The following is a 15,471-nucleotide window of genomic DNA, read 5'->3' on the forward strand; positions in this document are numbered from 1 at the left end:
GTCTTGTGAAATGACTGTCAGGAAAAGTACTTTTTAGAAAATATAAATAAAATATGGATTTATATCCTGAAATATCTCCATTAAAGCTGAAGCATGGCGATCCTATAATAGCTAATGATTTCTACATGTAGCAGGCAAGTCAAGAGTGACACTGGTGAGTACCAACAATTCATATATATATAAAATAATAATTTCTTGCTTAATTTTTATTAAGCCTTTTTAAAAAAAAATTTCCAACAGTTTTTCCCTCTATTAAGGTAAAATGACAAATAAAAGTTCTATATATTTACAGTATAGTGTAATGTTTTGAAACATATATACATTATAAATAATTTATATATATATAAAGATAGATATTGCCAGAAACTCACATTTTCACTGCCTTATTATTGTGGCAACCCATATCAGAACTGCTGAAGTAGTTCATCAAATCACAGTAGTACAAACCTGGAGGGCACTGTGACCAGGTTCCATGTGGAGAATCAATATGCTGAAATACTGACAGACATTCCCAAAGAAGGACGGTCCTTAGAGCACTGTATACAGTAACAAAACACTGAAGATCTAAGTGTCCATCAACAGGAGTCAGGTTAAGTGGAAATACATTAATAAAGTGGAATAACAGGCAGTCCTTAAAAAGACTATAGCAGAACAATATGTATTAACATGAAAAAATATTTTAGATAGATTATTAAGTAAAAAATGTAAATTCACACTGAATCTACTTTTTTTTATGTGAGGGGGAAAAAATATACTGGTAAATATTAGTTTGTCCAGGTTCTAGGAACCCTCCAAGAGTACATGTCAAACTGTACCCCTGAAAAGTAAGATGAAGGAGTTTTGTTCATTCTGATTGCATACTTATCCTCTGGTTGTTTAATTTCTTTTACAATGTATTTTATTTTAATAATTAAAAACAAATTGAAATGTAGTGGTTTTTGTTAGTCAATAAATTTTCACAATTACCCAATGAATACATGAGAAGTCCCAGGAAAGTGCACACAGTTTCTTTTGTTTCCTGGCTTATATGACTAGATTACAGTAACATTAAAAAACTGAAAAGAAAAAATGACCGCCCCCCCCCCCAACTTGGCATCACTGCAATAATTATTTTCTTCTACAATCTTTAGAAAATGCCTAAAGACTTAATATAATACATCAACACTTTTTATTCAGGTCAGTGCACCTCATTAAAAATAAATGCCCATATACAAACTGAAAGAACAACCTCCTGATCCATAAGCTCAAGTAAATTCATCCAGCTGCTTGAGCCAAAAACCCCATGAGTCATTCCTCCTCCCTTCCTCTCCCAGTCCATCAGCAAGCCCTGCTGGCTTTATACTTCCGACGCAGATTTTAATTCTGTTCACACTTCTCTGCCCCTGCTGCTACAATCCTAATCTAAGCTTTCTCTCCTGATCCAGCTCTCACCTTAACTCGTATAAAACAGCTCACTAACTGGTCTCACTGGTTCCACATTTGCCCCCTGTGTTCCGTACAGCAACCATGTGATCGTAACACTTCCTGGCCAAAATCCTCCAGTGACTTCCCATTGCCTGCACCGTCCAATCCTGATTCTTCTCATGGCTGGCAGAGCCCAGTGTCATCTGGTCCTGGACTCACTTTCTCCAGTTTCAACTTGGACCCCTTTCCTCCTTGCACACTGTCCTTCGGCCTCCTCACTGGCCTTTCTGCCAAGAAGAACTCTGCACTTGCTATTTCCTCTATGTGAAGCACTTGTCCTCTACATCTTCAAATGGGCTGGCTCTCTTTCGTCACTGAGTTTAAACATCAACTCCAGAGACAGGCTTCCTTTAACTAGCCTTACCTAAAGTAGTCTGCCGCAGTCATTTTCTCTCACATTATTCCTAGCATTTATCACTACCTGAAACAATCTGATTTCACAATTTCATTTTTCTCTCTCCTCCTTAATGCAATATATTGTATTAAGTTGGAATATACGGTGCATGAAATCACAGATGCTGTTTTTCTTTTTTTTTTTTTTTTTTTTTTTTTTTGAGACGGAGTCTCGCTCTGTCACCCAGGCTGGAGGGCAGTGGCGCGATCTCGGCTCACTGCAAGCTCCGCCTCCCGGGTTCACGCCATTCTCCTGCCTCAGCCTCTCCGAGTAGCTGGGACTACAGGCGCCCGCCACCACGCCCGGCTAATTTTTTGTATTTTTAGTAGAGACGGGGTTTCACCGTGGTCTCCATCTCCTGACCTCGTGATCCACCCGCCTCGGCCTCCCAAAGTGCTGGGATTACAAGCGTGAGCCACCGCGCCCGGCCACAGACGCTGTTTTTCTACCTCAGTGGAGGGCAATGCTTAGCATATATTAGGCACACAGTACATTTTGTTAAATGCATAAATAATACCATTGCTAGTTTAATTCGTTTCTAAAGCAGCCCCAAAGGCACAGACATTCATAAAAGCACAGATATCAGTAAGAGGAAAAATAAGTACATTTTATAACTAGAAATTAAAATGTTGCTCCTACAAATGACATAACTTTATTTTAAAGATATCTGCTTATAATACAACTAAGGAAAAAAGAAATTTATATTAGCTGAGAGAGAATAAACCTTTATCTAATGCTACTTAAGTTATTTGAAAAATTTAATTAGCATTCTTTCACTTGTAGCAGAGAAAAAAATGAATACACTGTATGTCACGCTATCACTCTCTAATATTAATAACAATAAATGACAAGTGAAAGAAAAAACATTTTCTTTCTTTATCCAAAAATGGTTACTTAATGACAAGAAGTTTAGGGCAAAAGGCCAACCTGGAATTTCCTTCCAGAGTTAAACTAATGTCCACCTTGACATCATTCATGTTTTCATGTGTCTGTTTTGGTTAGCTCCCATCCCTGGCTCATCCCCCGACTGCTGGAGAAAGACCTGGTACAAGTCTTCCAAGCAAAAGAGTGAGGTAATTTTTTTTGCTCTGCAACAAGTTTCAGTCTTTATACTGACTGCAGAACTAAACATGTCAGCCAATTCTCTAAAGAAGCTACAAAATGTTATGAGTCTCATACAAAAAGAGGAGTTTGGCTTTAGATAGCTACTATGATTTAGAATTAAATAAAGTAGAACAGGCAGAAGAGAAATCCAATGACTATGCTAAATCAATTACCTACGTGCCATCATTATATCTTTGAATTACTAAATGTTCTGAGGTAACAGGTTTACAATACTGATCCAGCTTCTCAAAGCAAACTTAAAATTCTACTTCAGCTAGAACATCTGTCACTAATGATAGTTTTGTGACACAGGCGATTCATATTGTCTCCGAATTTTTTTTTTTAACTCAATACATCCTTATCATGCAAAATAAATCAATGTTAGTAGGTAGAAAAGATGGTCTGGTTGGTATATTTTATCTGTGTGAATGAAATTTAATTTACGAGTTTGATCTGTAAACTACCCATAAAATCCATTCAGTGGATTGTTAAGAACAGGAAATAAGATAATACATGCAAAAATTCTCTGTAAATCACCAGGTACTACTAAGTTACCATAGTAAGTGGACTTAAATTTAGCATACTTAAGAGAAAAAAACATTCTCTTTATCAAAAACAGTTTTGAGCTAAATAAAATGACATGTTAAAAACTATCTGAACCTGCTACTTTCCAGGTCTAAGTTAATCAGAGAGCAAAAGCCAAGGGAAGTGTTCTGTATTAAATGGTAAAACCTCTGCTTTGTGATGCAAGATAATTACACGACGGCAAGTGCTGGTCAGGACTATGAGAAATGTTGTCAACAATGAGAAGCAGCATTTTTGCCAGAGCCAGCCCATCGGATCTCAGAGTAAAAATTCATTTTTCTTATAGTACTAACATTTTTCTCTTATAGTACTAACATCCTTTGAAACCAATTACTCGGCTCAAAAAAGTATGAGTAAGTTCTCATATGAATATATGAGTAATTTGCTCATCCTGATGAAAATGGTATTTTAGAAAATATAATTTATACTAGCATCTAAAAGAAGCCAAACCACCTCAGTGCATATCAAGGAACATTAAGTCCAAGCAATGTGTGTAGCTGTTAATTTTACAGGATTTGTAATATGTGCAAGGAGAGAAAGCTGTAAGATCACAGGAGTGTTTCTACTAAAACTACATTCATAAAGTCATGAAAAAGCCAAATTTTGACACTTCTGTTTGTGAACAGTCTGAGAGAAAGGCAGATGTTTTACACTGAAGCCTCACCAACAGACTCACATACCATTCACAGTGATCAGTAGTGGCTCAATATATAAACATATCGATAGATGACAAAGGGTATTTGTCTTACGTGGTCTTTTTACAGATCAACATGAGATTCTAAAATTCTGTTTTCAAGGTCTGTTATTTCCTAGGGCTAAGGCTGCCCTCAGTAAATAGCTCTTTAAACATCTGATTTAACAAAATTCAAGAACTTGAGCTGGTATTTCCCAACAATATGGAGTAGGTATCACTCTCTAATATTAATAACATCAAATGACAAGTGAAAACTTACTCCCTTTCCAATCTCTTTCCATTTTCCTGATAATATCACACTACTGTGTGGACAACACTTGCCTAAAATGTGCTAGTCTCCATTTTAACAGAGAGCAAGCCTCAGGCTCAGAGCCAGCACTGGCAAAAGCATCAACATAAAATTAAATAATCTTCTTTTCACAGCATTCATTTTCACATTTACTATTTCTTATAGCAGACAACACTAGTTTCCCCCTTTATTGTTCTACTAAGATTTTCCTTGTAAATTGATTTATTTAAATAAAAGTGGTCTGATTTAAAGAAAAATACTAGGTGGAATTAAGTCAGCAGATGATAAAGCCAGCACTTGATTAAGGTTGGGAAAAGGTGGCTGCTCCAACCTGCTCAGAGACTCAAGCTGAGCCCAAAGGTGAACAAGTGGATCAGCCAAACTAATCTGAAGCAAATACTTCAACAGCCAACATCTGAGTAGGGTTTCAATTAATCACAGAGATTCTAAATGTGGTACTTGTCCAAGCTGAATAAACATCATTCATCTATTTCTCCTAGGTAAGATCACCCCTGTGTCTGCATAAAAGAGAAACATTAAGGTATTCTTCATAAGCAAACTCAGTGAAGCTGCAGAGCACAAAATAGCAATTCCTGGGAAGCTCTCAGTATACAGCCTCAAAAGCACCCCACAAGTCATCTGCTAACCCTGTGCTAATCCCACCGTTCAGATCCAGAGTAAATGCATGTAAGTAGTAGTACACAGTTTATGCTATTCAGTAGCCAGTACAGGACCAACACACTTATCACTAAACTAACTGAAGAACTTAAGATTCCCACCTCAAAAGAATGGGGCTTCTGACCTTAGGAACGTCACCATCTCAACGCTGCCTCCTACTCAGTTTTTTGGCAATTAATGTGACATCTGCAGCACACAATATACATAGTTTAAAAAGTAGGGTCCTCCCTTCCTGCCATTCTGGTTGGCTCAACTCATCTCTGAGCACCAATCTCTGTCAGTCACTATATGTCTGCCACTGTATGTACCAAGCAGCAGCTCCACCAGAGTGGACTGTATCTGCATCTGTGAAAGCAATGCATCCCAGCCAGCCAGTGTGTCAGAATCAGCCCAGGGAGCTGTTTAGAACGCAGATTCCTGGGTTCTATCCCTGGAAATTCCCATTCAGAGCATCTGGAGTGGGCCTTGGGAAGCTGCTCACTTAGAAAGCTCCTCTTTGATTCAGATGCACAGCAGGTTTGGGATCCACTGATTCGAATTATATTTTTAAATCTGAAATTAGCAGTAAGAAACACCTTACTCTTTTTTTTTTTTCTTGAGACGGAGTCTCGCTCTGTCACCCAGGCTCGAGTGCAGTGGCGCGATCTGGGCTCACCTTCAGGGTTTCAAGCTCCACCTTCAGGGTTCACGCCATTCTCCTGCCTCAGCCTCCCAAGTGGGAGCGCACACTACCACGCCTGGCTTATTTTTTGTATTTTTAGTAGAGATGGGGTTTCACACCTTACTCTTAAAAATACTAAGTAACTGAAGAGAAATATGAGGCACACTGGAGTATTTTAAAACATTAAAACAACATCAAGAAATCATGGTATTACTATGTAGTTTCCAAGAAAGCAAACTATGCTATGAGAACAATCAGACTGAAAAACTGGAAATGCCAAAATGGCAGCAAGATCATTCACCATCATTGCTCAAATGGAAATCCTGGTTAATTGTTAACTCCTAAAACTGCAGCTTGGCTAGCAAAAAAGTACAGGGCTTCTTAACTACTCTAATAAGCTGCTCACCAATTCAGAATAATTTTACCACCAACACTGACTGATTTTACAAGACTTGCTGCCACTGTAGCATGTTTTCTTGTCCTGGTAGCAGTGGTTTTAACGGAACTGCCTGCTGGAGTTTGTAGGAACTATTCATTTGTTCATAAAAGTCACAGATGGATATCAGCAATACATGAATTCACAGAAGACTGCCGACACATTTTCACCAATATCACGGAAAGAAAGTACCATCCCTCTTTTGGCGGTAAATAGACTACAACAGTCACTCTGAAAGATTCTGAATTTGAAATCTGTTTTTGTTAACTGTGGAAAACAATAATGCAACAACTGGCTTTCTAAAAATTTCAACAAAAAAGAAAATGTTCCAAAAATAATCTTTCCTGTCACAATCGCTGTCCCCAAAAGATAGAAGAGACTGTGGCAGCACTGGGAAAGGTTGTTGGTCCTGGGAACCCTGCCCACCTCTCCTTCCCTCCAAGTAAGTGGGGTGTCACTCCAGGGCCACCACATGATGCCTCCTTCTACTTCATGCAGTTACTCTCCCAAACCCCCATCCACCACTAAACCTCTTATCAATTCCACCAGCAGCCATCTCCTCCACTGCTGATTCAAAGAGGACATTCCTTACACATTTCCCAGCAGAATCCCTCTCTCAGAGCACTTGGCCCTCATCTTTCTGCCAGGAACTCTCCTATCTTTAATATTTCCCTTGTCACTAGAGGGACCTCAGACCTCCTACCTAGTGGCTCTGTCAGTCACATCTCCTGCCAAGCCACAGGAGACCTTGGAGTATACGAATCTTGAATTCACACTTTCCCATTTACATGTTTGAAGTTACCACCAACCCTCATTCAACAAGCATCTTATTAGGAGATACTGTGCTAGGGACTGAAAGGCAGGAAAGGAGAAAGGCAGAAAAATGTGATTTTAAGATACTTTCCTGGCCGGGCTTGGTGGCTCATGCCTATATTCCCTGTACTTTGGGAAGGCGAGGCGGGCAAATCACTTGAGGTCAGGAGTTCCAGACCAGCCTGGCCAACATGGTGAAACCCCATTTCTAACAAAAATACAAAAATTAGCCGGGCATAGTGGCATGCACCTGTAATCCCAGCTACTCAGGAGGCTGAGGCAGGAGAATTGCTTGAACCCAGGAGGCAGAGGTTGTAGTGAGCCGAGATCGCACCACTGCACTCCAGCTTGGGTGACAGAGCGAGATTCCATCTCAAAAAAAAAAAAAAAAGACACTTTTTCCTACCCATACACTGATATTCTAAGAGGGCAATGAGAAGATTAAAAAAATAATAAACTTCATATAAATATGCTGTAACCAATGAGTAAATGCTCCTAGAGCAGGTCTTCTTTCTACCTAAGGAATCCACTCTACCCATCTATTCTCTGGGGCACCACTAAGTCACATCACTCTGGTTCTAAAAAATCTGCAACAGGTCCTCACCAACACGTCCAGAGCAGGGAACTCCGATTGGCATTGAGGCCCTATGAGCTAGTCCCAGCCTGCCTTTGCACTCCACTCATCCACAGGTGGGTACATCAGTTCTGGCCAATGGTGACTCGTGCAGCACATCCCAGAGAGCCTGGAATTTCCTGCTCCTGTGCTTGCTCACGTCAACCTTGTTGCCAACCTGGGGCCACAAAATACGGTTGTTCAGTGCACAAACTGTGCAGCCATATGCGGCAGCTCTGTCTATCCCCAGTAAAACACCTCCCATCTTTAGTGGATTACAAGTGATTTTTCCAAAATATTGTCTGTATTGTCCACAAGTCAGAAGCAGGGAAATGACATCTTATCCACCTCTGTACCCACTCTAGTGCCTACCCTAGGGCTTCTCCTAGAAGCAGGAACTCAAAGAATCTTTTTATGGTTAAATAAAGGATTTATTCCTTGAAAAAAATGGTGGAATGTTGCTTATGATGGTGTGATTCTTAACCCAACAACAGCAGTCTCAACAGCAAGATCTGTAAATTCTAACTTTAAAATGTTTCTTGGCTGAGCGAAGTAGCTCACGCCTCTAATCCTAGCACTTTGGGAGGCAGAGGTGGGCGGATCACTTGAGGTCAGGAGTTCGAGACCAGCCTGGCCAACATGATGAAACCCTGTCTCTACTAAAAATACAAAAATTAGCTGGGCGTGGTGGCGGGTGCCTGTAGTCCCAGCTACAAGGGAGACTGAGGTAAGGGAATTGCTTGAATCTGGGCGGCAGAGGTTGCAGTGAGCCAAGATCTCACCACTGCACTCCAATGTGGGCGATAAGAGTGAGACGCCATCTCAAAAAAACAACAACAACAACAACAACAACAAAAACGCATCTCAAAGCTATGCAGCCTTCCTAGCTCTACTGCCAGATCTTACTCTCAGTCCAGTGTTACCTCTAGCCTCTGAACTATTCCCCCTACTTCTGCCCTTCTCCCAGAATTTATTCTCAGCAAATCAACCACCGAAATAGGACTGTGTTACTCTCTTACATAAATCCTCCAGTGCTCTCAAGCTGCTTCTTAGCCTGGCCTATGAATATCAGGTTCCTGCTTATAATGCTGGATTCCTCCAGTTTCTACCTCCCTTCTCTAAATACTAAATACCCTTGAGCCACACGGGCCTTCTTCAGGTCTGTGTGCTGGCTGTTCCCTCTGCATCAAACGCTCTTATTCTAGATTGCTGCCTGAGTTGCTCCTTCTCATCACTTAGGACTCAGCTCCAGTGTCACCTCCTAAGATGCTTTCTTTAAACACTCTATCTATAGAAGAACCCCAGTGTTACTCTCTATCGCAAGCTTGCATTTGTAGCAGTAAGAGCAATGAGGAAAAAACCTATAGTTATTTTTAAAGTGTATCTAGTTAGTTTTGCCTGCCTCTCCAATTAGACTGTAATCTCTGTGGCGGTAAGAATCATACTACATACTCAATGCCTGCAACAAGGTAGGTATTCAAATACTTATGATTTGCTATTGAGCCAAACAGGGCAGAAAACCAAGTTTTAGAATCAGAATCTTATCTTAAACACTTTAAAGGCATTATGACAATGCCAACTAACTGTATTTGGACTCTTCAACAATTAACACCCAATATTTAAAACTATTGAACAGAGAAGTTTCAAAATCACATTTCCTTAAAAAAAAAAAAAAAAAAAAGCCCATGCATCCATACTGTGAGTGTAAATAATTTTAAAATCCACTGAATTGACAACCAGGGGCTCCAGAAGGAAACACACTTGTAATTATACTGATGCAACATTTTAGGAGAGATTTTATAAACTATACTTTCTCTAATTTCGATAAAAGCCAAAAAAATTCCTATCACTTTTAACAAAAATTTAAAAATACCCAACATCTGATAGTTATTAACCCATTGAGTGAATTAAAAAGTCTACTTCCTGGTGGGGGAAGGACATGATGCCCTATGCATGCCATCACTGTTCCTTAGTTTAATCTTGCTTTACCTTTTACCTTCTATTAACAATTTTTTAAATGGTTAAGCACTTACCATAATGTGATTGAAATGCCTGTGGTTTGACAACCTGATTACAGTCGTTACACACCACCAAGTAGAAATCATCATGGGCTGGACAGAACCCAAATATTGGCATGTCTGCAACACAGAAACAGAGCATCACTCACTCATCTGGTTCTGACTGATATAAAACCATTTTGGGAAACAACACTTTCTAAAGGAGTTGCCTTATTGTAAAGCGTACCAGGACAAATGAACTGGTGTGGTAGACCACCACTATTAAACAGAAAGAAATCAAACCAGGTTTACAAACACACTTTAAAAAGGGTTAAAGGGTACCAAAAATAATTATGATGAGATGAAACAGACAATCTTTAAAAATGCAAACAATGAATACACTTGCACAATAAAGAAACATTAGATGAACTCTACCAAGAATTAAGGGAAAGAATCTGCAACCATATAAACTGCTTAGTTCACAAAGCTGTACCATCTAAATGCTTTTATTTGTTTAACTGTGCATTCGATTCCAGCTCTCTGGTTCCTGAGTTCTATGGAACAACTAAGAAAGGGAGCAGAGACAGAGGGGTAAAATTGCTGGTTTGCTAGCATGTCATATAAAGAAAATTATTTTCATATATTTTTCCCAAGTCATAGCAACCTCTAGTCCTTTTGCTTACATACTAATGCCACCAGAAAGGCAGAATGAACTTTAGTACAAACAGCGTTTCATACATTAATCAGTTTGGTTACCAAAATAGGGTAGGATACGAGCTGTTTGTTTGTTTTAACAGTAAGACAGCAACTTAATTAAATGCAAAAGTAAAACTAAACTATCTGCATATACATGAAAACTGAAACTAACTTGATATATGGTAAATATGGTTAACTAAAACATCTCAATCATTCAATTAATTATGAACAACAATTTGGGGAACAGAGCTTAAAGTTCAGATCCAGAATCTAACTTTTTAAATATTTCAAAATCAGTGGATTTTCAACAGCATTTTACACTATATTCACTATTTAGAATATCTGCAATGAATGGATAATTAGCACACTTCAATTTAAGCAAATGTTTTAGTAGATCAAATACCAAGTTTAAAGGACAAGGGGGAAGATCCAAAAAGCTGATAAGCATCTACTTTCTTTCCTATGAAGATTTAATTTCACACTTTCTCCAGCCCGGGAGATCCTGGTGGTTTTAAAGGGAGAAGAAAATTCCTTAAGGAGATGTCAAGTCATGATAATCTCTAAAATACCAAATTACTGATCTAGTATCTACACATGGCTACGGCTTGAATTTTCTTAAACAGTTTCTATTATACTGAATTGCACAGATAGCTAGCTATAATCTGAAATATACTAGAGTCCAGCACGATTTGGGGATGTACTTGCAGCACCGAGTAGTTTCTACATGCTATTATTTCATTTTATCCTCACAACTACCTAGGTAGACACCATTATATCCCCCCTCTACAGAAGAGAAAACTGACTCACAGAGGGGTAAAGTACTTTGTCTAAGGTCAATAGCTGGAATTCAATTCTGACTTATAATGTAGCTTGGATTTCTTACCTCTTGAAGACCAGAGGAATAATGATATCTAGAGATTCCTTCCAGATTCCAATGTCAATAAATTGGAATGTCAAGGCTGACCATCTTTGACGGTATAAACTGATTAGATAAGAAGCTTCCAGTAGACTACAGACTTCTGTGACTACGCTTATTTAATAAAAAATAAGAGCCAAACAATATGCTATTTTCCTTGAAAGCCTGCCCACATTGAATTAAATATAGTACATGTGGGAGAAGGGGAAAGGTTATATCTATGCAATGATATACATGTAATAAGTCATTTTCCAAGATTACAGTTTCTTGACATTTCGTTCTGAAAAATAAAATTTAAAGTCGTTTACTGTAAGTTCCATATGCTTCTGTGCTAAATGCCTCTGATACATCTAAATTACAGAACTGGTATAACATTCATAATTTACAACTGAAAAGTGTGAGATAGATATCAAATGAACAATTTTATTAATGAAATTAACTCAAATAGTTTTATTATTAGAGAGCAGTTAAAACAGTATTAAATAAACAGTCTTAGTTTAGTTTTAGGTCTCTGCAATGTGCTGCTGGTGGTCTCTGTGATTTCCCTCAGTTCTGAATGTAAAGCAATGTTGCTTAAAATAGATCACATTGCCAGATACCAGATTCTTCTGTGGACTAACCCTCTACCCCTTTAAAAATAAAGCAATTAAGAGAAATAAAAACCTAAACTGATCCTTTCAAATAATAAGGATTCAATCTGTCACATGACGTTTATCATGTACAAAATTATTCTTTTTTGCCCTGGTTCCTTTGGTCCTTTTCTGAGACTTACGACTAGTAAAACTAAAAAGGTAGGGATTATCCTGTAAGGAACCAAGAATCTATACTTCTGTAAAAATTTCTATCTCCTCAATAACTTAAGATCAATTGCAACTGATGATGACTATAATGACAACCAGCTGACATTTACTGAGAGACTACTATGTGCCAGGCCCTATGCCAAGCAGTTCTTACACGGTTTTTCCCATTTATTTCTAACAATAACCCTACAAAATAATCCCCATTTTACTTATGGAGAAACAAACTTATTTAGTATCACTCAGCAAGAAAGCAGCATAACCAGGACTCTGGTTTGTGTGACCGGAAAACTCGGTTCTTAATTTCTCATGAGCACACTGAATCTCTCTAAAAAGCATGCACACGCACATCCCCTCTGCGGAAAGAAACATGGTATACTTAAACCTAGTTCATTCTACCCTATGAAACTGAGCTCCCTGGGCCAGGCGTGGTGGCTCATGCCTGTAATTCCAGCACTTTGGGAGGCTGAGGAAGGCGGGTTACCCGAGGTCAGGAGTTCGAGACCAGCCTGGCCAACATAGTAAACCCTGTCTCTACTAAAATTACAAAAATTAGCTGGGTGTGGTGGCAGGCGCCTGTAACCACAGCTACTCGGGAGGCTGAGGCAGGAGAATCACTTGAACCTGGGAGGTGGAGGTTGCCATGAGCCAAGACTGCGCCACTGCACTCCAGCCTGGGTGAAAGAGTGAGAAAAAGAAAAAGAAAAAGAAATTGAGTTCCTTTTATGAAAACGTAAAGCAACTTTAATTTTAGCTTTCTAAATACTTTCTGATATCCATATTTGGAAGTAAACTAGAGGACACAAAATAATTTAAATAAAATGTCTTCTTCAGAAAAAAAAAAAAAAAAAAAAAAGGCATTCTATATTCTTTTTCTCCACTGGGACATTCCAGGGGCCTTAGCAACAGGAACAGAGTGTGGAATGTTGTGGCAACAGAAAGAAATGAAATGATGTGTGTGTGAGAGACAGTATGTATGTTCCTAAATATTTTAAAGCATAAATTCACAATCAACCCATCTGCAAATTAAAATAGGGATCTTGCTCAAATGCTGTGAAAAGCGTGATTTACTACAGAAAATAAAAATATCAAATTAATAAAAATGAGTTCATTATTCAATTAAAAAGTTCACAAAATATACTTGTAATATACAACTTAGGCCATTAATTATGTACTTGAACATAAAGTTTAAAAATTGTACTTGAATTAATGGATTCTAAACTAATTTGAAAGAATGGATTTTATTGTTGTGTAAGCCCTAAATCTTTCTCAGGATTTAGGTCACCCCTATGTTCCAATTAGCGAGTAGGCCAGCACCCACATCTAGGCCATCATGTACTTTGGAGACCCCAGGCCAGCATACTAGGGAGGATTAGTTTTAAGCACAAGGACACTTGAGCACATGTATATGGAAACTTCAGTCACATGCAGAATGAAGTCCCTCTGCTAGAAACCATACCCCAAACTGTGGTGAATGTATTTACTTTGGTGTTGCTATCTCCATTTTGAGGACTTGTTCAGTAACAAGAAAACCTGAATGGCATTGCAAAGCATTTAACACGCCCAGTACCCTGTGCGTCTCCCTTTTCCCACGCATCCCAAACTTCTACATGCCACTCACACGTTTCCATCTCCAGCCCAGACTGCTCCCAAGCTCTGTCTAGTTTCACGTACCAGGCTGCCTACTAGACATTACCATCTAGATGTCTTATATACATTTCAAACAGAACAAGCATGTCCAAAACTTCACTCTTGACCCCTCTCTGCTCCTCACCCAACAACCTTCCCCATTTTGGTTAAATAACACTATTCATCCCCCAACAGCTCAAACTAAAAGCCCAAGTGTCATCTCCAACTCTCTTGTCCCTCATCACATTCAGGCCACTAGCAGACCCAGTTAAATTCTACCCTAAAATCTCTATCCACTTCTCTCCGCTGCCATGGCTGCCACTATTAGGCCTGCCACCAGCACCCTTTCAATGAACTCTGGAAGAAGTCCCCTAAGTAGTCTACAAACCTTTCCACAAGGCTGCCAGAGTGATTCTTTAAAATTCCCCACCAGACCACATCATTCCCCTGTTTAAAATTCTCCAGTGGCTTTCTACTCCTCTTGGAATAAAACTCCAGCCCTTACCCTGGCCCCCAAGGTCCTGCCAGATATACGTGCATTTCCCTCTCATCCTCTGTTCCCTTGTTCCCCACTTCTCTCTCCTTGGCTCACTCTGCTCCAGGCACACTGACCTCCCTTCTCTCCTCAGACCCAGAAATCTTTTCCCCAGCCAGGCTCTATGCTTGCACTTCACAAGATGCCTGGTGTATTCTCACACATCAGGTCTCAGCTCAGCTGTCACCTCTTCAAAGGGCTGTTCCTTCCCCCTTCCCAGTTAGTTACTATCACTGGCATTTTAAGCAGAGTAGCTAAGAGTGTGGGTCAGTATCACTCTGAATCGTGGTTCCCTCAAACAAAAGAAACGTGACCTTGGGCAAGTTATACAATCTCTTCAAATATCACTTTTTTTTCAGACACGAGGTTTCTGTCGCCCAGGCTGGAGTGCAGTGGCGCAATCACAGCTCACCGCAGACTCAATCTCCCAGACTCAAACGATCCTTCCACCTCAGCCTCCTGAGTAGCTAGGAGTAATCACAGGTGTGCACCACCACACCCAGCTAATTTTGTTTTATTTTTTGTAGAGACAGGGGTCACTGCCCAGACTGGTCTCAAACTCCTGGGCTCAAGTGATCCTCTCACCTTGGCCTCCCAAAGTGCTGAGATTACAAGTGTGGGCTACTGCGCCTGGCCAGCATTTTCTTCACATATTAAATTGTGATGATCATAGTACCTACTTCACTGGGTACTTCAAAGGACAGAAAGACTAAGAGAGCTACTACATGCCAAAGTCTTAGAAATGCATCTGGCCCTAGGAAGTGCTCACTCAATGTTTGCCCACAGCCTATGAGATAAAAGTCATGATTGTATTTGTCAGGAAACTAAGGCACACAGGATTGAAATCTCACAAACTAGTGTATAGCATAACCAAGGTTTAAACCCAGGTCTGCTAGACTCATAAGCCCTGGCAATTTCCAGTATTTTCCCAGAATCACCTCCTCTATGCCAGTGCCACTCCCACTGCCAGTGCCCAAGGTCAAGGTATGGGGCCTCTACTCACCTGAACAGGTCTCCTAACAAGGCCAGAGATTGTTCCACTTACAGCCTCCTCCTCAGCTGCCTGAGCCCACAAACTTGTAAAGCAATAATACCACTTCTCTACTTGAAGACCCCTGCTGGCTTCAAAGTGGGGGTTGGACTCTGGACCTACTTCTCTGCAACAAGGCA

At 39.7% G+C, this 15,471-nt stretch overlaps 1 protein-coding gene across 6 annotated transcripts in view; it reads right to left on the reverse strand.

Moving 5' to 3' along the window:
- Positions 1-15,471, reverse strand: part of ATXN7 (ataxin 7) — a 144,070-nt gene that overhangs the window by 45,664 nt on the left and 82,935 nt on the right. For 5 of the 6 annotated variants that reach the window (XM_030801503.1, XM_030801505.1, XM_030801500.1 and 2 more), the window contains one exon: positions 9,765-9,869. The exons of the other annotated variant lie outside the window; for it this stretch is intronic. In XM_030801503.1, the coding sequence (XP_030657363.1) occupies positions 9,765-9,869 (105 nt within the window). The remainder of the gene's footprint in view (positions 1-9,764; positions 9,870-15,471) is intronic. 6 annotated transcript variants of the gene reach the window in all.

The sequence above is a fragment of the Nomascus leucogenys genome, chromosome 21 (assembly GCF_006542625.1).
Source record: "Nomascus leucogenys isolate Asia chromosome 21, Asia_NLE_v1, whole genome shotgun sequence".
NCBI lineage: Eukaryota > Metazoa > Chordata > Mammalia > Primates > Hylobatidae > Nomascus > Nomascus leucogenys.